Here is a 22,312-nt window from a genome sequence, read left to right on the forward strand (position 1 = left end):
TGGTGATAATTACCTTTTGTCAGAGAGTGGTTGGGAACAGCAGGTGAGACAGCATAGGGGAAGAACCTGGGTGAGTAACTGGCAAAGAGTATGCACTTTATAAAGATCCATCCCAGCCTGCTGTGTACAGCCCGCCATTCTGTGGCTACATCATGAGCTTCTCAGGCCCCTGGGCTTATTCCAGGTCCCGAGGTGGGACAGGCCAGTGCCCGGGAGATGTTCCAAGGCAGTGCTAGGAGATAAGGAGGGGATGAAATTAACACCACTGTTGGATCTGGGTGGTTCTCCTCCTGAAACTCACCAAGCACAGTAGAACACTCTGAGCTTTCTCCAGACCTCTCAGCCTTGAGACGGGAAACATGGAGGTGGGAGGAGCAGGGAGCTTTGCTGAAGGATGCCTGGCCCTTCTGGGGTCCCCTTCCACACCTGGGGTCATGCCTGTAGAGATGACTGATGAATGTTCACTGGAATAGCTCTCCCCACTATACTCCCTCCATCCCTCTAATAACCAGGGGCAGGGGACCCGTGTTCATGCAAAGGCGCTCAGGGATGGGTGGTTTGAGAGGGAGGAGGACACACTGGCCAAGAGCCCTGGCTCTGGAGGCAGATTGACTTGGGATTTATAGCCCAGCTCAGGCACTTGTTAGCCGTGTGATCTGATCACGTGATTTCACTGCTGCGCTTTCAGCTTTTGCCTCTACTGTACAATAGGAGTTTGATTTTTTAAAAGGATACTTACATACATACTATTTACTGGTCATTATTAGAAGCATTCTTGTAAAATTAATCTATTCAGTCTTCTTAACAGCCCTTGGAGGGGGGTATTATTGCAATTTTGCAAGTAAGGAAATGGAGTCTGGGAGAGATTTAGTCTGATCAGGCCAGGATTTAAATCCAAGCAGCCATGGTATTCTGGGCCACCTGGCTTAGTCTCCTAGTAATTGTTCCTATTTCACAGTGAATGTTATTTTTGAAGATTAAACGAAGCAATCTATATATAAAACACAATACATACTCAATAAATACTACCTAATATTATATTTCTCCTTCTTAATGCTAGTGCATTAAGAAGGAGAAATTAAATTAAATCAATTCAGTCATGTCCAACTCTTTGTGACCCTATGGACCATAGGCTTCCCTACCCATGGGATTCTCCAGGCGTGAATACTGGAGTGGGTTGCCATTTCCTCCTCCAGGAGATCTTCCCAACCCAGGGATCGAACCTGCTTCTCTTACATCTCCTGCATTGGCAGGCAGGTTCTTCTCCCTCTTAACTCTTTCTAAAAATAAAATCATTGTGTCTAAGTGCTTTTCTGATTTGGGACATAGGTAGAAGTCTTTTTTTTTTTTTTTTAATTTTATTTTATTTTTAAACTTTACATAATTGTATTAGTTTTGCCAAATATCAAAATGAATCCATCACAGGTATACATGTGCTCCCCATCCTGAACCCTCCTCCCTCCTCCCTCCCCATACCATCCCTCTGGGTCGTCCCAGTGCACCAGCCCCAAGCATCCAGTATCGTGCATTGAACCTGGACTGGCATCTCGTTTCATACATGATATTTTACATGTTTCAATGCCATTCTCCCAAATCTTCCCACCCTCTCCCTCTCCCAGAGTCCATAAGACTGTTCCATACATCAGCGTCACTTTTGCTGTCTCGTACACAGGGTTATTGTTACCATCTTTCTAAATTCCATATATATGCGTTAGTATACTGTATTGGTGTTTTTCCTTCTGGCTTACTTCACTCTGTATAATAGGCTCCAGTTTCATCCACCTCATTAGAACTGATTCAAATGCATTCTTTTTAATGGCTGAGTAATACTCCATTGTGTATATGTACCACAGCTTTCTTATCCATTCATCTGCTGATGTACAGATATAAAAATGAAACCACATTTTATTATGCCTTTTGCAATTCATTGGAAAGAAAATTACATTAAATTGGGACTGCCCTCAAAGATTTGAGACACGTGGCCTGCACAGTTCCAAGGAGGCAGCATTTGCACGCCTTGCTGTGGGTTGGATGTGGTTGGTGGTTGTCACTCATCATGAAAGCCTCCTCTTGGAAAGACTGAGAGTCTTGCTGGAGCACAGCTGTCACCCAGGCGCATGCCCAGGGCTCCCTCTGCCCAGTGGCCACTCCGCCCCGATGTCCCCCTGTCTCTGCAGGTGACATTGGACCTGTCGCAGCACCAGGGCATAGCAGTGCGCAGGGTCCTGAACACAGAGCGTGACGTGGTGAACAAGTTTGGTGTCACCAACTTCCCGTCTTGCTACCTGCTGTCTCGGAATGGCTCCTTCTCCCGGGTCCCCGCGTGAGTGTCTCTCCACCCCTCTCCCCCATCCATTCCTGTGTTTCTCTTTTCTTCCTGCCTGGAGAGGCCGCCAGCCTTTCACAGGGGCTGATGAGTTCTTTGCCTTGCAAGTCTCCTGAGGAGTCCCTGGGCAAGCAGGGAGCACCCTCTGCAGGAGGAGCAGATGTCTGCCTACGGCAGGGTTGGGGAGTCTACAGCCTGAAGTCAGGGCCCAGGATGCTGCACACGCACTTCCGCCCCCCAGCTCAGCAGTCCAGGCCCAGGTCCCTGGCACACTCAGCACCCAGCCAGTGCCAGTGCTTCTGCACCAACCCCACTGCAGCCCTGGCCCTATTCCCCACCCTCCTCTCTTCACAGACAGACTCCTTGGCAGGCTGCGGGCCTGGCAAGCACTCAGCTATGCCTGACCCTCCCTCCCTTTGGTTTTCTAATTGCAGAAAAGTTCATTAGGAGCCAGACAATAGCCAGTTCCAAAATGCCAAGAGAAAACAATCAGGCCAGCCGCAGCCCCTCTGTCAGGCTCCCGCTGCTGAATGGCCCATTAAATGGCGCCAGATGGTGCCTTGGTGCCCTCCTCAGGCAGATGATTGATGTCCGCCCGGCCCCACAGGCAGGGGCCCAAGGGCCAGGGAGACCGAGGCCGGCCCAAGATGCCCAGTGAGCCACTTCTTGGGGCCGTCAGTGCCATCCCGCTCTGGGGCCGGGCAGTGTGGCCCCTGGTCCTCCCGGCCACCCGGCAGCATGGGGCCAGGGCTCAGCAGGAGCGCAGCCTGGGAGGAGGCAGGATGGCAGTGGGGACAGGGAGGGGCAGGACGTGCCAGTCCTGGTGGGAGCGGAGGCATTGTTTCCGCTCTTGGAGTTGGTGAAGGGGAAAATGGTTTGTGACGATGCTGCTTCCGCGCCATCTGCTCATTGATCGACATCAGTCTGGGACAGTGGAGTGGAAAGCAATGTTTCTTGATGCCGGCTCCCCGGGGTGTCCTGTCACACTGCTGGGCTTCACGTCCTTCCCTCCAGTGGCCCCGTCTAGGAGGCATCGCCTGCCCCTGGGGACTCCTCTTTATGAGAAGACAGGGAGATCAAAAGGATTGGAAGAGACTTGAGAATTTTAGTGGTTTGGGGGGTTGTGGCTGTGATTTTTTTTTCAAAGTCAGGTATCAAACTTCCGTTGACCTCCCTGGGGCGTGATGTCGCCTCTGGTACCTTGGAGCCAGCTTGTGTACTTCCTTGAGGCCACACACGCCACTTTGTATCTTTGGTCTCTGGGGAGGATCATCAGACCCACAGTCCAGTCTGCAGCCAGAAGTAGCACTCTCCCCAGGAGACCCACCTGCTCCCGAAAGTGCCCTGTGCCCTGCTCCCCCCGCCCCACCTCTCTGGGGCAGGTCGAGGAATTCACAGGCCCAGCCTCTTTCCCAGGTGGGATTTTGATTTCAGGCTGGTGTTAAACAGACTTGGCACAGCATGGCCAGTGAATAGAAAGGTTAACATGAGGCAGGGGTGCCTCGCTTTTGACCTCACTGAGGATAAGATCAAACCAAGTTCAAATATTTCTTGATAAACATTTTCGTCAGGGGACCCACCAGCCTTCTCTCTTTGTCATGAGTTAGCTCTGGGGTTTCACTCCTTCGAGCTCACTGCCTCTCCCCGGTGATTCCCTTCCCTCACAGGCTTACAGAATCCAGATCTTTCTACACCACTTACCTGCGGAAGTTTTCTGGGAGCACCAGGGGGGCTGTCCAGACCACAGCTGTGCCAGCTACCACCAGCGCGGTGGCTCCCACCGTGTGGAAAGTTGCAGATCGGTAAGGCCTTGCCTCATCCCTTCCCCTCCCCACCCTCTCCTCGGATCACAGCCCCCCGGCCCACCCCTTCCTTCCACACACTGTCCCTTGCCACAAGCCTGACTCCACAGGGCTGGCCTTGGCCTTAGGGGGACCTGGGCTGCTGGCCACGCACTGGAGAGTCGTCCTGTTGGGGCAGCAGCATCTGACGACTGCGTTCTTCACGATGGAATGCATACTTTCTGATGCCCACATTCCTTAAGCTTAACTCTATTCAAGACCAATTAGAATCAGCTTGGGAGGATGATCTGCAGCCTCCAAAACAACTTCCCACCCAAGCAATTATTTCTCCAACACAGATTTGAGTACCTGCTATGTGCTAGGCACCAGAAATACCAATCGTGCAGGGCAGGTGTGGTCCCTGCCCAGAGATTACAGTCCCTTCACAGCATCCCTTCTGGGGAGGCACCTGACCTCACTTGAACACCTCTGGGGTCAAGGAGCTCACTACTTTTCTTCAGGGTAGTCAGTATCTTTGTGCTCAGCTGTAAGCACAAGGAAACTGTTCTTTTCTCTCAGCCTCTTGAGCCCCGCCCTGGGAGTAGAATTTCTGCCTTGGGCAGGGAGACAGGGCCGTGGACTCTTGCTCTGGCCCCCAGGAGTGTACCACGTGGAAATGGCTGAGCAGGAAGCTCAGAGCTGAGTCCAGAGGGTGGTCTCCAGCAGGGCGCTGCACAAGAGAACAGGGAGTGGGGTCATCAGATTCCAGGAAGGATTTTGCATCCCAGCATGAGGGACTCTAAGGATGGAAAGTGCTAATGGAGAGGTTTTTAGTAAATCGGGTGAGAAGGAAAGAGAAGGTGAGAGTGATCATTGTAATTATTCACATTGTAATTCTTCGGACTATTCAGATTGCTGTGATGGCTGGCACTTCTAGCCATGTGTGCTGGGCTCTGCTGGTACTTCTGTCATTAGCCCCTCTAGTCGGGGGCCACTCCTTGACGCAGAACACAGAAACGGAGAAGGAAACTGAGACTCCAGGACACAGAAAGGGAGCAGAGAGAGGGGACTCGGGCAGGAGGGTAAGGCGCAGGTGGCCACAGTGCCCACCCGTCAGCTGACCTTGCTGACTCCCCACCACCTCAGGAGCAGGAGGGGCAGAACTTCGTTTTACCTTGAGATCACTGTGGCCAGAGAGGTGGGCTGAGTTGCCCAAGCTCCCAGGGCTAGCCCACCATAGAACGAGACCAGAACCCAGGGGTCAGGAGGCAAGGGTAAAGAAGCAGCCTGTCCTTCAGGTCCCTGGGCCCAGATCCCACAAGAGCAGTGATGGGCATGGGGTGGAGCAGCCAGCGCGGAGCCTGCAACCCTTCTCCCAGGGCTGGGGTCAGCCCAAGAGGTGTAAGATGGATCCCTGCCTGATGCCCACCGTCTGGCAGCTGCAAGAGCAGCAATCAAAATAACTGGAAACCCCACTTCCCCATTTCCAAACCCCCATTCTCAGCCTTGGCAGCCAGCCGAACCCATGGTCTTTCAGAGGGCCTGGCTTCCCCAGAGCCTTGTTGTGTGGGTGCCCCTGTGGGTCTACTCATCTGTCCCTCGGAGTCTTTGTTCAGATCAGAGCATGAAGCTCAGTCTTCTCCTTGTGGTCTTTTGTGAGTGCTAGGAGGGGTGGGGCTGTGGGCCTGCAGAGAGAAGACCCCATTCTATGCCAGGAGCTAGCGAGGGTTTTGTGTTTGTGCTTTTGTTTAATCCTCTCAGCAACCTACCTGTGAGCAAGTTGTTACTCTCCCCATCTCACAGATGAGGAGTTGAGGCTCATGTTAAGTAATCCACCCAGGGTCACACAGCTAGTTACTGGCAGAGCCAAATGTGAGCATGTAGGACTCTGTGACCATCAGGAGTGCCTCCTCTTCTCTCCCTATGGCCCTGGGTGCTCCTCCTCTGCCCCTTGCCCACAGTTATCACCCCTTTCTCTCCCTGGCTCCCTCTGGGTCCTCAGCTCCAAGATCTACATGGCTGACCTGGAATCCGCACTGCACTACATCCTCCGGATAGAAGTGGGCAAGTTCTCCGTCCTGGAGGGGCAGCGCCTGGTGGCCCTGAAAAAGTTCATGGCAGTGCTGGCCAAGGTGAGCGGGGCCCTGGGGCCCCTCATTCCAAAGCTCCACATGGGACCCGTGTGCATCCCTGCAGGCCGGTGCTGTGCCCTCCTGGAGGAGTCAGCCCGGCCCCTTCCTCTGGAGCTCGTGGTTGGGTTCGGATCTTTGGACCCACCAGCTGTCGCAGTCCACCGTGGGCTGCTGCCCTGCGGCCCCAGTCACGCGCCCCCCAGCCCCCTGGGACAGCCCCCTTCCCCTGTGCAGGGAGGTAGGTGGGACATGGCGCCAGATGCCCGGGGGGTATTCCCACCTGCACACGTCTGCCTGCCTGAGTCCTCTGCCTCAGGCCGAGCCTGGAGCGTGGCCTCTCACTCCCCGTCGTGATCACTGGGAAAGGAGAAGCTGTGGATGCTGCAGTGAAGGCTTCTCTGAGTCTCTTCTTTCCCCTCTCAGACTCAGAGTCAGAGGGAGCTCCCTGGCCTCAGCCATGCATTCCTCACTCCTCTGTAGTTTCCTGCCAGCGTGGCTCCTCCACATTAGTAGCCATGCTTACGCATGGCTTATGTGCAGCCATGCTTACGTGCAGCTCCTGCTTACGCAGGACCCGATGTGTGTCAGGCATTTAATCCTCTCAGTCTCGCTTCAGGGTGGCCAGTACTACCCCCCTTAGGAGGTGCAGGTTACCCAAGAGACCTGCCTTAGGCCTCCCGGGAGGAGGTGTCATGGCCAGGGTTTGAACTGAGGTTCCAAGTTCAGTCCCCTGGAGGAGGAAATGACAACCCACTCCAGTAGTCTTGCCTGGAGAATCCCACGGACAGAGGAGCCTGGCAGACTATAGTCCACAGGGTCGCAAAGAATTGGACATGCCTGAGCAACTAAGCACAGCACAGCTAATCTAAGCTGGCTTCCCTGATGGCTCAGATGGTAAAGAATCCGCCTGCCAATACAAGAGACCATGGTTTGACCTCTGGGTTGGGAGGATCCCCTGGAGGAGGAAATGGAAACCTACTCCAGCATTCTTGCCTGGAGAAATCCCATGGACAGAGGAGTCTGGTGGGCTACAGTCCATGGGGTTGCAAAGAGTTGGATACGACTGAACGACTAACACACACATACACACCTCCAGGCATGCACACACACACACACACACACACACACACACACACACACAAACAAACCTCTCCAGGTTTAGAGCTGGGCCCTTTCTCTGCCATGCTCCTTACACACCCCCCCGCCCCCCACACACACCCTCTCCAGGTTTAGAGCTGGGCCCTTTCTCTGCCATGCTCCTTACACACACACACCACACACCCACACACACACACACACACATACACACCCTTTCCAGGTTTAGAGCTGGCCCTTTCTCTGCCATGCTCCTTCCTCATCTCTGAAGACGAGATGCCGGCTGCCTCCTCTCTCTGCACCTGCCGCCTCCTCCCTCCCCACACCCTTCTCTGTGGCTCTAGGCCCCCTGCCAGCACTGCCCTACTTAAATCCCAAGGCTCTGGCTGCCCAGGATGCTGAGTCAGATGCGGGCTCCATCCCCTTCAGAGGCTGACTGCTGACTCAGCCGCCCTCGCCCTGGGGGCAGGTCTGAGCCCCTCCTTCTGGCGCAGGTCTGGGGCAGCTGGGGCTCCCTCTGGGGGTGGTCTGCACCTCTCCCTCGGGAACTGCTGCCTTCCTAGCCCCTTGTCCCGCCTCACCAGTCCTGACCTCCTGGTCCACTTGGCTTAGTGACGGGCAGGTGTGGTTACACCGAGGACCCTGGGAGGTGGTGAGTGCTCGCCATCATGCCATTCCAATCTCAGCCGAGACAGCCTTCGGCCCCTCTCACGTGTCCCATGCAGACAGGGCCCCTGTTCTTCAGCCCCATCTGATAATAGAGCCTTTCCCCACCGGCCCTGTGAGCTGCTTGGTTCTCAAGTGGCTGAGGCCCGGGGTGGCTGGCCCAGAGAATCAGGAGAGGGGAAGAATCCTGGAGTAGTTCTGTAGGCTGTCTTCCTGCTCGACACATGAGGAGGGGCAGCCAGGAAGCTGGGAGGGACCCCCTCACCCCACAGGCCAGTCCTCTCTGAAGGACTCCTCCCAGGGGGGCTGTCAACTGAGTGCTGCTTGTGTCTCTCAGCTGGACTCAGAGCTGGTTTTGGTTTGCGCCCCCAACCCCATGTAAGGAAAAAGAACTCGACCCAGGAAAAGTCCTGACCAGGCAGAGGCTTAAGTGCTGCCCACCGAGCTTCTGCCCTCAGCAGTGCTGGAACTGAGTTTGGGGTGAAGTCCTCCCTGCTGAAAGACACGCCCCTCAGAGAGGAGAGGGCTGGCCCTGGGGCAGAGGCAGACTCGAGGTAGGAGCCGTGGGCCAGAGGGCCCAGGCTTGGAGGCCTCTGAGCCGAGCAGCACAGCCCTTGAGACTGTAGAGACTTCTGGCCGTACCCTTGTTGTGTGGTTGCTTCTTCCTGAGTAGCAGTAATAGGAGCAGCTACTCATTTGAAAAGACCCTGATGTTGGGAAAGATTGAGGGCAGGAGGAGAAGGGGGTGACAGAGGATGAGATGGTTGGATGGCATCACTGACTCAATGGAGGTGAGTTTGAGTAGACTCCGGGAGTTGGTGATGGACAGGGAGGCCTGATGTGCTGTGGTCCATGGGGTCGCGAAGAGTCAGACACAACTGAGTGGAGTGAACTGAACTGAACCATTCCTTGAGGGGCTTCCCAGATGGTGCTAGTGGTAAAGAATCCACCTGCCAAGGCAAGAGATGCAAGAGACTCAGGTCTCTGCGTTGGGAAGATTCCCTTGGAGTAGGAAATGGCCATCCACTACCAGTATTCTTGCCTGGAAAATTCCATGGACAGAGCAGCCTGATGGGCTACAGTCTGTGGGGTCACAAAGAGTCGGACATGACAGAGCGCGCGCACACACACCCCATTCCTTGACCTCTGACAAGGTGTCAGACTCTGAAGAGTGCTCCTTTGTGTTTTAGCTTATCTGTATTTCTCAGAACAAAACCCCACAGGTGGGCTCTAGCATCGTCGCATCACATTCATGTCTGAGCTAACCGTCACCCTTGCCCACTGCGTGCCTGGGGCGCCGAAGAAAGTCTGGGGGGCGTAGAGCTCCCTCCGCCTGCTCAGCCTCAGGGACCTGTCAGCTGTGGGTCTGCCCTGTGGCCCAGCAGGGAATCTCCCTGCTCCCTCACGGAAGCGGCTGGCAGGACTGGCCACTAGGTGGCATGTGGTCACCACAGTTTCCCTGCTCCCAGCACAGGGTGACTCCCTGTGGTCCAGAGCCCCTTAATTCATCCTTCCTCCTGACACCGTGGCCTTAGAGGGCGTCATCTTTCCTAATCAGGACAGCGGGTGAAGGTCAGTGAGGAAACGCTGACTTGAAGCTATAAATTTGTGTTGAGAACCCAGAGGCCAGTGTGAGCTGACCAAGAGGCAGCGTGTCAAAGCACAGGATTCTTTCTGGCCATTTCTCCCGCTGGGGGACAGTGTCCTGCCCGGAGGTTTGATAAGAACACGCCATGACTCCCTCAGAAGACTGGATCCCTTGGCATGTTTTTCTGTTTGGGGATCATTCCTGTCTTCAGCTTCCTTCTTCTTACAAATGTTTCTCTGTGCTCTTGTCCTCCAGGTTTCTCTATATTGTCCTTCTGACCTTCTTGATGATTTTTCTGACCTGCTCTGCTACTGCAGCCCCCTCTCTCCTTCCCCCACCCCCGGTATGCTCGTGCATGTGCTCATGCGTGCACACACACACACACACAACACATCCATCCTCCTCCCTGGAGTCCTTGTGGTTTTAAAGTGCTGATACTAATCAGATTTGAGTTGACTTATCTTCAGAGTAGCTTTTCCTGCTCCTCAGAGACTACGGGGAGTTCCCATCAAGATTTGGATCTCGGCTCTGGCCCCTGTGCTGCCTGGTCGCCACTGGCAGCCCGTGGAATACAAATGAAAGGCCATTTGCCAGCCCAGCCCAGCTGGTCAGTTCACTAATCAGCTGCTGTATCAGAAGATTACCTGAACAGAGGCCCGTGTGGCACAGGGGTCCCAGCCGCCCTGGGCAGTGACACAGGTGCTCGGCCTTCCCCCCAGTGGGTGTGTGGTCAGGGGTCAGAGCCCCAGCCTGCAGCCTGGAGTAGGGGCAGCCTTGAGGGCCCAGCTCCACTGAGCACCTCTGCCCAGCCCTCTGCCTCACCTTCCGGTGTCCCAGGGCAAAGGTAGTGAGTGAGGAGCCCACATTTGGGTGTTTTTTTTTTCTCTCCTCACATTTGGGTCTTAGAATGTTTTCCTGGTGCTTTTGGAACATTCCAGAACATACCTGAGCCCCCTTCCGCCCACCCCCACTACCCTCCCCAGGGGAACCCCCGGCGAATTGCTTCTCACTGTCCACTTATCGCTTCCATAGTATTTCCGTGGCCGGCCCTTAGTCCAGAACTTCCTGCACTCCATGAACGACTGGCTCAAGAAGCAGCAGAGAAAGAAAATTCCATACGGTTTCTTTAAAAATGCGCTGGACAGCAGGAAGGAGGTGAGTCTGGGAGGCAAAGAAGCTCTCCTCCATGTTCCATATCTATGGGAGCAGAAGGGTCCACCTTGTCCCCTCTGACCTCCTCACCAATCCGCATTTAGGAAGGAGGCTGTAGTCTTGGTTGAGTCCTTGTGTTGGTCACGAGTGAACCGCCATCTGTTGAGCGCTCTCTCTCCAGACCTCACTTAATCCTTACAACATTAGTAGAAGGCAGATACTGTTCCCATTGGGCAGATGAAGAAGCAGAGGTCAAGTAAGTCTGTGTGTGTCTAAGGCCACACAGCCAGTAAGTAGTTAAGCTGGGCTTTAGAGCTGGTTGTGAGATGTCCCTGGTGGGAGAGCTTTTTAACCACAGCCCTCTGTTGCCTGCCGGGCTCCTCAGCACAGCTTCTCTCCAGGGGCGCTTTCTGGGCTCCTGCTGTCACTGCTGTTTGCACAGGTGGGCACGTCAGCCAGCAGAGGTGCAGAACCTCACAGACGTGTGTGCGTGCGTGTGTGTGTGTGTGTGTGTGTGTGTGTGTGTGGTAGGGGGGCGGGGTCAAGCCTGAAGGACCCTTAGAGATGAACCGCTCATTCTGCAGAGGGGGAGATTGAGGCTAGAGGAGGGACATGACTTGGGCTGTGTCACCGTCTCTCAGCCCTCCTGCTCGTTTGATGGGTGTCACCAGCGGAAGGGAAACTCCCACCTCAAGGCGATAGACTGAAAAAGGGACCGTTTGTGTCAGGGCTGCGTGCAGAACTGGAGTCTCCTGCAAGCTGCTCTCCCCACTCCCCACGCAACTCCTGTTTCTTCTCTGCACATGCATTCACGCTCCTGTGTGTCCCGTAGGGCACTGTGATCGCGGAGAAGGTGAACTGGGTGGGCTGCCAGGGGAGTGAGCCGCATTTCCGGGGCTTTCCCTGCTCCCTGTGGATCCTGTTCCACTTCCTGACGGTGCAGGCAGCTCAGGAAGGTGTAGACCATCCTCAGGAAAGAGGTGAGTGGAGGCCCGGGCACCCGCTGTGCCTCAGCCCACCCCATCCCGCCCTCTGCTGGCGCCCTGCTGCAGGCCTGAACTTAGGGGAGTCCGCGTTTGCAGCTGGGGACACATGACCAGTGTGGACCCAGAGCAGGAGGGCCTAGAGGCCACTCTGTCCTGCCACTCCGTCTTGCTCATGGCCCCCGGGGTGGTGCCTCACAAACTCAGGGGTGTGAGGCTGCTCCCTGGCTTTCTCGAAGCTACAAGCTTGCTTTATTTTTATTCTTCATGAAAGAGATCTAGTTCTGTTTTTTATATTCCTGTAAAGAAAAAAATCTATGTCTTCTTCACAATGTATGCAGCTAATACCATGGACTCTGAACAACTTCACTGTATTTCTCCCTGAAAAAATCATTTTCCAGGGGAAGCTGGGGAAACCTTGCCCCCTTTGCCCTGTTTTGTCCCCAAACCATGCAACTGCTGTCCGTCACTCACCCTGCCTCTCAGCCACACGAAACGACTGCATGGGTGGGCACCCAGTTCAGCCCCCGTTCCCTGAGGCACCAGGCTCACTCCAGGCCCTGGCCCAGCCTGGAGGACGCAAAGGTGGGAGAGATGTGCCCTGCCGCCAGTGGACTGTGAGGCAGGTGGGCACAGGGCTGACGGGCCGTGTGCCAGGGCCCAGGGGCAACGGGGAAAGGAGGATGCGCGGGGGTGGGGGAGTGAGGGAGTGCTCCATGATGTTGGGAAGAGCAGGAGGAGGTCAGTGAGGGGGAAGACGGACCGGAGTCCTGGAGGGAGGAGATGGCCTGTGCAGAGACAGAGGGAACTGGAGGAGTGGCCAGGCATGCGGACATTCAGCCGGTCTGTCAGCCACGATTTACAGAGCGTCTCTGAAGAGCCAGGCCCCACGCTAGGGGTCAGGTATAGCAGTGCTTGCAGCAAGACATCCCTGCCTCGAGGGGACAATATTCCAGTGGCAGGAGACAGACAGTAAACACACGGATAGATCACTTCAGGTGTGATGGTGAGTCTGTGAGGAAGACAGAGCCCGTGGTGGGGTGAAGGGCTGGGGAGGGGTTGCGTGTTCAGACGGGCTGGCTGGCTGGGGGAGGCTCCTCTGAGGAGGGGCCCAGTGCTCAGACCTGATTGGGGAGAGGGAAGCAGTGGTGGGATGTCTGGGACAGGAGCCCCCCGGGGCCGCCTGAATCTGCTCAGGCCGCCACAACGAGCTGCCACACACTGGGCCTTAAACAACAGAAACGTGTCTTCTCACGTTCTGGAAGCTGGAAGTCCATGATGAAGGCGTTGGCAGGGTGGGTTCCACGGAGGCCTCTCCTTGGTTTTGTAGATGGCCGTCGTCTCCCTGGGTCGTCACATGGTCCTCCCTCTGGGTGTTCCTGGCTGTGTCCAAATGTCCCCTTCTTACAAGGACACCAGTCATATTGCAACAGGATACACCCCGGTGACCTCATTCTCACTTAATCACCTTTTTAAAGATGCTGTGTCCAAATACAGTCACATTCTGAAGGACTGGCATTAGGACTACAGCATAAAAACGTTAGAGGACGCAGTTCAGCCCGTAACACAGGTCAAGGACTGGAAAGAGCAGGAAATAAGTCAGGCGGTTTGCAGCCCCAGAGTGGGCCAGGAGGGGGCTGCAGGAGAGGAGGTGGGCACTTGGAGGTCCTGGGGAGGGAGGGAATTGGATTTCAGTCCCTGCATTATAAGAATCTACTGGAGACCATTGGCAGGGGAGGGATGTACACGATCGATGCTTTAGAGAGATGACTGGGTGGAGGGTGTGCTAGAGCAGGGCAAGGTGGAAGCAGGGCAGCCAGTTAGGACATTGTAGAACTTGTCCCGGAGAGGTGGTGGCAGCTCGCACTGGAGTTGTTAGGTGAGCACGTGTAAGAAGGGCAGATTTGGGTATGTTTTAAAGGCAGAGCTGATATGACTCAATGAGGAATTGGATAAAGAATGTGCAGGATGAAGGACTTTGGTCAGACCCTGGACTTGGGCCTGAACGTCTGTTGGATGATGGTTCTGTGAGCCGAGAAATGGGAAGGCTCGGGGGTGGTAGTAGATGGGGAGAGGGCACACATAACCGTGTGCAGCTGTGGAATCTGTGAATGGAGATGCAGACAGTCAGCCCGCAGTTCTGGGCCGAGGTCCATGACAGAGACACAAATCTTGTGGTCGTCAGCATGTAGATGGTAGTTAAGACCTGGGGACTGGATGAGTGCATTAGAGGGTGGGCAGAGAAGAGTGCAAATAGGCCTGAGTTCTGGGGCATTCAGCTTCCAGACCTCTGCTCGGTGGAGAGCAGGGGCCAGCAAAGGAGACTGAGAAAGAGCTGCCGTTGCAATTTCAAGAAGGCCCCCAACATAAAGAGTATCAAGAGAGAGGACCCAGCTGAGTGGATGCTGCTGTGCTGGGGGAGGTGATACCAAGGGAGGACCTCGCTGGCAAGAGCTGTTTCAGGGTTTAGTGGAGAGAAAGGCCTGGGTGGATTGGGCTGAAGAGAGAAGAGCCGGGGAGAAGTTGGAGGTACTGGGGGAGTGATTGGGGTATGACCCCGGTCAGAGAGAAATTTCTTTATTGTAGTTATTTTTTCCTGTCGGAAGGAGCTCATACAAGGAGGAAATGGATGATGCCATAGCAAATGAAAATATGGACAGGAGTGAAATCTTGGAGGAGGCAAGAGGGGTGAGGTATAGAGCATGAGGGCAGGCAAAAGGAGTGCTGGGGGTGGACGCAGGAGCTGAGGGGACTGAGGCGGTGAGAGGCAAGGCACACCTTGGTGTGGACACCGAAGTTGCTAAAACCAAGGGCCCAGGGAGTGGTGGTGAGCAGGACAGAGAGCAGGGTGCTGCGGTCCCAGTGGGCAGAGGGGTGGGACTAGGAGACGGGCTTTTAAAGGGCTGGGGGTTCACTGCAGGAAGGAGACAGAGTCTGCATGCAGCCAGCAGCAGGGAGGGTGCTTCCACCACCTCTAGCCCTGAGGTGTGTGGAGTGTGGAAGACAAAGGGGTTCAAGAAGGGCGGGCTTGAGGGAGCAGTGGTATCTTCAGGGAGGAGCCCATGTCGGAGCAAGAAGAGGCTCAGAGCCTGTGATGTTGCCAGTCCAGAGAGCCCAGTGGGAGGGCATGAGGGGGCTGAGGAGAGATGGAGACAAATTAGGGGATGTGCAGAGCCAGATCAGGATGGGCTCTGGGTGTTGTAGTGCCCAAGGGAGGAGACACAATGGAGAGCAGGTCACGACAGGAAGCCTGAAGCAGGAGGGGCAGGGTAGGGACCCACAGGTCTGGTGGTGGGCGCTCCAGCCCCTGCTTAACTCTCCAGCCACATCTCTAAGAGCCTGAGTGTCCTGACGATGAGTTTGGACTCTATCCTAAGTGTCAGGAAGTGATGAGGGCCTGGATAAGAGTCAGACAAGGGAGACTGAGGTTTAAGAGTCTGGGGTGGGGGATGGAGTCAGAGCTGTGACCACCCCTGGAAGGTGAAGTAGGCGAAGAGACCAGTCCCCGCATCAGTTGGGCCCAGTGTGTGTGCCCTATGCAGAGGAGGCCGTGGTGGGCCTGTGATGGGGCTGGTGGTGGGGTCGGCAGGGCCAAGCAACCTGCAGGGCCCCCGGTGACTGACATCTCCTCTTCCCTGTAGCCAAGGCCCAGGAAGTCCTCCAAGCCATCCGGGGCTACGTCCGCTTCTTCTTCGGCTGCCGAGAGTGCGCTGGCCACTTTGAGCAGATGGCCTCTGGCTCCATGCACCGGGTGGGGAGTCTGAACAGCGCCGTCCTTTGGTTCTGGTCCAGCCACAACAAGGTCAACGCTCGCCTCGCAGGTAAGGAAGGGCCATCTCCAAGGCCAGAGTCACCTGCAGAGGGACGGTGAGGTGGGGGAACTTGGGAGTCTTGGACCAGAGGCAGGAGACGGGACCCTGACTGTCCCCCTAGGTAACACTCCATGTTGTTGCTTAACACCCAGAGCCCCTTCACGGGCTCTCCCAGCCCTGCTGATGTACGCCAGCATCACTAGACCTATTTTCTAGATGAGGAGACTGAGGTTTCGGCACCCTGAGATCCTGGGCCTCCAATGCCGTTGCTCTCTCTCTGCCCAACACCATGGCCACTCCCTCTGGCCCGCTGGGGTCCCTTTTCCTGGCTTCCCTGTTCTGCTTCCTGGCTATTGACCCCTTTCTCAAACCAATAAAGAGAAAAGAGCTGGGTTTTTCCACCCCCCTGGGAGGGGTCTAATGATAAAATGTGCTTGAGAAGAAAAACCTTCCTGGAAGCCAAGGACCGATTCTCACAGGACGAGGCCTTGTCTTCTGCGTTTCCCTTGTTTATAGTGTTTTCTATTCCCCTGTGTTAAGGAGTCTGATGGGTCCCACAGACAAAAGCATTAAACTCCAGGGGTGACCAGCAGCCATCTGTGGATGGAAGCCTGGGCTGCTCTGCAGGGAGAGAGAAAGTGCGATTGGCTGGGACAGACCTCCCAGGAGTGGGAGGCGGGGGAGAAGGCCTAGGGCAGGCCGAGGTTAAAGGAGCCAGTGGAGCAGGTGGCGTGCAGGCGGCTGCCCTTGTCTGCATCTCCTGGGGCCTCCTGGTGGACTTCTAAAGGAGACACGTGCCATCTCTCCTCCCACTCCTTCTCTCCCTGCCCCTGCCCCGCCCCTGCCACCAAAAGCTCATCTGAGCCTCCAGCCTTGTGTGACCTGCAGGCTCCCGGCTTTCCCGGGGGCCCAGATGCTGCTGGAGGGCCAGGAAGTCAGTGCCCTTACTCTCTCTAGGACTGCCCTTTCGGATCAGCCAGTAACAATAATGAGCAGGTGCAAATGGAGTGCTCACTTTGCAAGGCCTGCTCGCTATCACTTCTCACTGAACCCTTGGAATCTCCGTGTTGCTCCCTCCCCAAAAATAAACCTTCTGATTTTACAATTCTGATTTTTACATCACTTGCTGCTGCTGCTTCATTCTGCCCAACCACTTTTTTTTTCCCCCATAAAACCTTTAGTAGAGGTGCCTCCTCCAAGAGAGATGGGCTGATTGCCATTCCCCAGGTGACGCTGGGCAAGGGGCCGGTGGCAGGTCCTCTGGGGCTCAGCCTGGGGCTCTGCCCACAGAGCTGGCCCCGCTTGGGGCTCCAGCAGCCTGGCAGGAAAGGCAACTCCCTGTCTCTCTCCTGAGTGTCCTTTCCCCGATCCAGGCGCCCAGCCCTTGGGACCCACCTGAGGAGGAAATTTCACTGTGCTGTGTTGAGTCGCCCAGTCGTGTCTGACTCTTTGCAACCCTATGGGACTGTAGTCCACCAGGCTCCTCTGTCCATGGGGATTTTCCAGGCAGAAATACTGGAGTGGGTTGCCATGCCCTCCTCCAGGAGGTCTTCCCAACCCAGGGATCAAACCCAGGTCTCCCGCATTACAGGCAGATTCTTTACTATCTGAGCCACCAGGGAAGCCCAAGAATACTGGAGTAGGTAGCCTATCCCTTCTCCAGGGGATCTTCCTGACCGAGGAATCAAACCTAGGGCTCTCCTGCATTGCAGAAGGATTCTTTACCAGCTGAGCTACCAAGGAAGCCCAGAGTTCCACTACCCGCTACCTACCCTAGAGGGCTGCAGGGGGTGCAGGAGAAGCCTCGAAACTACCATGTGCCTTGAACTCTTGCTTTAAAAACATTACAAAAAGAATGTATCTTTACTCATGTGAAATATGGGAACTTTCAGAAAAATGCAAAGAGGGTTAATGCTAATGGACCTACCAAAGCCTGCCAGACAGATCATTCTGTGTCTTCTCGCCCTTTCCCTTGTCTGGTCCAGGGGTACAAACCAGCAGCGAAGGTGACAGAGACAGTGGGTTGACACGGGGAAGTGGCTGGGGGAGAAACTGTGGCGTGGCGGGGGTGAGGAGGAACCGCCTTGTCCAGATGGGCACTACTGTGGGCTCCGCTGTGGGCCAGGCCCTGTGCTAGGCCTGTTATCTGCCCTCTTGCATGCATATCCTTTCCCGGGGCAGGGGTGCCCACTTTGTGCAGATGAGGGAGCTGGCATCGTGAATGGAAGGGTGAGATCTGGGTTTCTGGGTGTCCGTGTGTCACAGGCAGTCTGTATGTGTGCTTCTCTCCCCAGGCGCCCCCAGCGAGGACCCCCAGTTCCCCAAGGTGCAGTGGCCACCCCGCGAGCTCTGTTCCTCCTGCCACAATGAACTCCGGGGCACGCCTGTGTGGGACCTGGACAACATCCTCAAGTTCTTGAAGACCCACTTCTCCCCAAGCAACATCGTCCTAGACTTTCCTTCAGCTGGGCCGGGCCCCTGGAGGGGTGCAGAGAGGATGGCAGTCATCCCAAAACAGGTGGAGCTGGAGCTGGCAACCGGAAATGTTACCCTGGCCCCTGAGAAGGCTGAGATCCCGGTGGGCTCAGGGATAAAGGCCCCTGGAGGCACCATCCCAGTGGCGGGACTTGGGGCAAATCACCCCAAGATGCAGGCTGGCCTTGGTGCGGCCACAGACGAGCCAGACCCGGGAGCTCCTGAGCACGTAGTGGAGCTTCACAGGGATAAGTCAAAGCAACCAGAGAGGGAGCAGCGCTTGAGCAGGAGAGACACAGGAGCCGTGTTGTTGGCTGAGTTCCTGGCTGGGAGGAACCTCCCTGGAGGCCCTTCAGAGCTGGGCCGAGTGGGCCGCAGCTCCCAGCAGCTGGCGGGCATCCCTGACAGGGAGCCCGAGGCTGGGGCCGGGCAGGGCCAGGGCCAGTGGCTGCAGATGCTGGGCGGGAACTTCTCCCACCTAGACATTAGCCTCTGCGTGGGGCTCTACTCCCTGTCCTTCATGGGCCTGCTGGCCGTGTACACCTACTTCCGGGCCAGGATAAGGGCTCTGAAGGGCTATGCCAGCCTCCCCACCGCCTGAGCTGTCCAACTCGGGATGGGGGCAGGATAGGAAGCTGCTGTCCACGGGCTCTTCCAGCCCTCTCTGCCTCCCTCCCCTTGCTCCTTGGCCGGGGACACCCAGCGAAACCAGTTGCTGAAGTGAAACCTCCCTGGGGCTTCAGGAAAGGGATGGTCCATACATAGGGAGACGTGCAGAGGGCCCGGGTCCATCTGCCAGCACGGGCAAGGGCAGCCTCGGGCAGCGGGGTCGGGAGGCTCCGTCCCCAGCCTCTCAGCGCCAAATTCCTCTTTTTCAGCTTATTTGAAGTCCTGCCTCATTCTCCCCGAAGCTTCAGTGTTTCCCGCTTGGTGTTGGCCCTAAACTGGGGCTGATGAGGCTGCAGTGTCCAAGGCTTCCCCTCTCCAGAGGAGGGGCCCCAGGACTGGAGTGGACCCCCTCCCTGCTTCCCGGGACTCCGTCCATCCTGCTGCAAAGAGCCCTTTGCGCCAGAGAAGGAAGGACTGCCTGTGGCCCTCTGTGCCTGCCCATCCTCCAGCCCCTCAGAACCCCCGCCCCAACCCCCGGGTGGGGTTTGGCTTTGGAAGGGGTCCTGGAAGCTTCTGGAAGTCCTGTTGTTCTCCCAGGTGAGGTCTTTGGGAGGAGAGCCTCTGGCTGGCTCCCTTCCCAAACCTTGGGTACAGGAGGAACACAGGCTGGAGCCGGTGTGTGACGGTACCGGGCTGGGGTGTGGGGTTTACGGAGGGCTATCTGGTCTCTAGTGCCTTAGCTGTGAGAGGGCCAGTGAAGCCTTTGCTCTGAATGTGCTTTCCGCATTGGGCTCAACCCAATTGGGCTCAAACCGCATTGGGTCTTCTGTCTTTTGATTTTAGTCTCCAAAATAGATGCTAATCTATGATTGTGGGGGGAGCCAAAGCGAGGAGAGGGCCGTTCCTCTCGAGGGTCACCTCCCATCGTGTAGAGGTTAAAAGGGTCAGAGGGGAGGGTGATGCTGTCCGCAGGCTCGATTCCCACTCCCCTCCACTGTTAGCAGGGGCTGTGGAATAAATTATTTTGTTAAGGCAAGCACCGGTGTGTTCTTTAACTTGCTACTAGCATCCAGGTCTGGATTGCTGTTGTTGTTTACTCACTCAATCGTGTCCAACTCTTGTGACCCCATGGACTGTAGCCCATCAGTCTCCTCTGTCTGTGGGATTTCCCAGGCAAGAATACTGGAGTGGGTTGCCATTTCCCCCTCCAAGGGATCTTCCCGACACCAGGGATCGAACTCGTGTCTCCTGCATTGGCAGGCACATTCTTTACCGCTGGGCCACCCAGGGAAGCCTGTCCACGTCTGGAGAGAATATGCAAAACCCAGCCTCGTCTGGGATCCAGTCACCTCACGGGGGATCAAGGGGCCTTGTCACAGCCTCTCACTCCTGGACGGGCTGTCCCCCACTGCCCACAGAGCTCTCTGTGCCCGGAGCCCCTCCATGCCACCTCCTCCCCACCCTCCTAGGGAGCCCCTGGCCGGGTGCTCTCAGCCCTGCTCCAGGAACCTTGGCTTGCACCTGCCTGGCCCTCCTCAGCCAGGTGGTCTACATCTCCGCTGTCCCTGGAGGAAGGAGAGAGGGCTTGTTTGTGAAAGCCGGCCTGGACTGGCTGCTCAGCAGGGAGGAGTCAGCCAGATTAGAGAGGCTGCCCCTAATCCGGCCTGCTGGGTTTTACAAGGATCAGAGCCGCTGATAATGAACCTCATTAAGGGGGAGCAGGAGCCTCAATCCGATTTGGGGTTTTCTCTTTGACATCTTGCTCTGCTCAGATGGCCTCGGCACCGGGCGGAGCAGGTGGGGTGCCAGGCCTGCTCCTCTGCTAGGGCAGCCGGGTGGGGAGGGGTTGGCCCCCCTTCCCTGCTTTGATAGCCCTGGGTCACCTCTTTAGCTGCCTGACTGCACGAGTGGATGGCGGCTTGGAGCCTCTCTGCAGGCCTCTCATCTTCCCCAGAGTTCCCTCTCTGTGTCCCCACTCTAGTCATCCACCTGCCTGCCCCATCCGCCCAGGCCGTCTCTGCTCATCTTCCCCTGACCCACCGGGCCCTGGTTGAGAGGCTGACAGGCCCACAAGAGGGTGAAAGAGGCTCCCAGCCCCCGCCGGGCCAAGACCACTTGAGTACGCCTGTACCTCCACCACCTGGTACCTGACTTGATGCCAGGAGCAGAGGATTTCTACCAGACGGCCCTTACGGCTCCAGTGACCATATTTTCTAAAACCAAGCTCAGGCGTTCAGAATTAGAACTAGGCTGAAAAAGCTGACTCTGCGACTACCCCCGGTGCCCAAGGCAGGGGGTAGGGCCTCACTTGGGGCCACGGGGGGCCCTGGTGGTGGTTGTGGGTCTCTGTCCTCACCTTGGCCCCTGGCAGACAGCCTGAGCAGCTTTCCACCCTGTCCCAGTCCCTCTGATTGATACACAGGGGTGGGCCTCCTGAGCAGGACTGCTGCCTTTCACCTTGATTTCCCCAGGGCTCTCAGCAGCATCAGCATCGATAAACCGGCTTCGCCCACCAGCTGGTCCCCTCCCCCACCCAGGCTGCCAGCCTGGAAGCCGGGGCTTCTGTGATTTGAGCACCGCCCACCTGTCCTTCCAAGTTGTTTTCTGTACCTTAGGAGAGCTCCCCTGCAGGAGAGGGTCCTCAGAGGACCCCTGCAAAATAAAGGGTCCTCGTTCCAGGGTCTGACAAACTCACCTCTGCCTGGTATGTTCCATACTGACTTCAGAAACGATTTCCTAGAGGAGGGGCGGCTGTGTTGGGTGTTGAAGGATGAGTGGGTGTTCCCAAGGAAAGTGAGGAGGAAAAAGGACATCGCAGGCAGAGAGAGCACGTGCCGATTCCAACAAAGGAAAATCACAAATACAAGACATTCTAAGCAAAAAGCTTTAAAAGACATTTGAGAATTTTTTTTTCCAATGCTGCACTGGGCTAGAAGCTGGGGATAAACAGGAGAGAGACATGGTGTTATGGAGCTTATGCTCTAGAGGAAAAGACAAACAGGTGAGGGGGAAAAAAAAGATTGTGGTAAGTGCTCTGCAGGATAGAGAACGGGAGGTAGGTGGGGCGGCTTCTCTGAGAACTGAAGGAAGGAAAACCCAGAAGGGATTCTACGGGCAGGGGTGGAGGGGCTGCTCCATTCAGAAGCCACCCCTGGGCTGTGGAGGTCCCAGAGAGGTGGCCCACCTCTCCGCTGGGTCCTCCCCGTAGCCTTGGCACAGGCTGTTCATGGCAGAGGCCGATGTCGCCTCCCCAAGCCCTGGTCTCTGCCCTAGAGGACAGCGTGCTTATGGGTGGGGTGTGATGGCCTCCAGAGGGTCCTGGAGTGCACAGGGCTCAGTCCCTCTGCTCACCCTCTCTGCCCCTTCCCTCTAGGTGTCATCTGTACCTATGCAGGGCTGGGACAGGGAGGAGGGGGCCTAGCCAGTACCAGTCATGGGTACCAGACAGGGAGGAAGAAGTCTAGAAGTCACCAGACGAAGGTAAGGGGCCCTCTGTCAACAGGAGGGGTAAAGTTAAGAGCAACAGTCTTGGGGTCATTGGCCTTGGGCGTGTTGAGGAAGACTCCACGAGCATCTGCTTCGATTCTAGGGTGAGTGCCACCTGGCAGGGTTGGCAAGTTGCCAGGTGTTTCTTCGGCAAGACTTGCTCATCTCTACACAGAGACAGCAAAAGGCGCTTCCTTGGGGGTGGCC

At 56.2% G+C, this 22,312-nt stretch overlaps 1 protein-coding gene across 2 annotated transcripts in view; it reads left to right on the forward strand.

The window, feature by feature from the left end:
* The window catches only part of QSOX1 (quiescin sulfhydryl oxidase 1), a 41,604-nt gene extending 21,949 nt beyond the window's left edge, over positions 1-19,655 (forward strand). The window contains exons 6-13 of one of the 2 annotated variants that reach the window (XM_070768531.1): positions 2,178-2,323; positions 3,994-4,128; positions 6,110-6,239; positions 10,621-10,743; positions 11,573-11,720; positions 15,365-15,544; positions 17,830-18,053; positions 18,889-19,655. In XM_070768531.1, the coding sequence (XP_070624632.1) occupies positions 2,178-2,323; positions 3,994-4,128; positions 6,110-6,239; positions 10,621-10,743; positions 11,573-11,720; positions 15,365-15,544; positions 17,830-18,053; positions 18,889-18,897 (1,095 nt within the window). In that variant the 3' untranslated portion in view covers positions 18,898-19,655. Of the gene's footprint in view, positions 1-2,177; positions 2,324-3,993; positions 4,129-6,109; positions 6,240-10,620; positions 10,744-11,572; positions 11,721-15,364; positions 15,545-17,829 lie in introns of both variants that reach the window. The other variant, XM_070768530.1, reaches the window with a different exon arrangement.
* The last annotated feature ends 2,657 nt before the right edge of the window (positions 19,656-22,312 follow it).

The sequence above is a fragment of the Bos indicus genome, chromosome 16 (assembly GCF_029378745.1).
Source record: "Bos indicus isolate NIAB-ARS_2022 breed Sahiwal x Tharparkar chromosome 16, NIAB-ARS_B.indTharparkar_mat_pri_1.0, whole genome shotgun sequence".
NCBI classification, from domain to species: Eukaryota; Metazoa; Chordata; class Mammalia; order Artiodactyla; family Bovidae; genus Bos; species Bos indicus.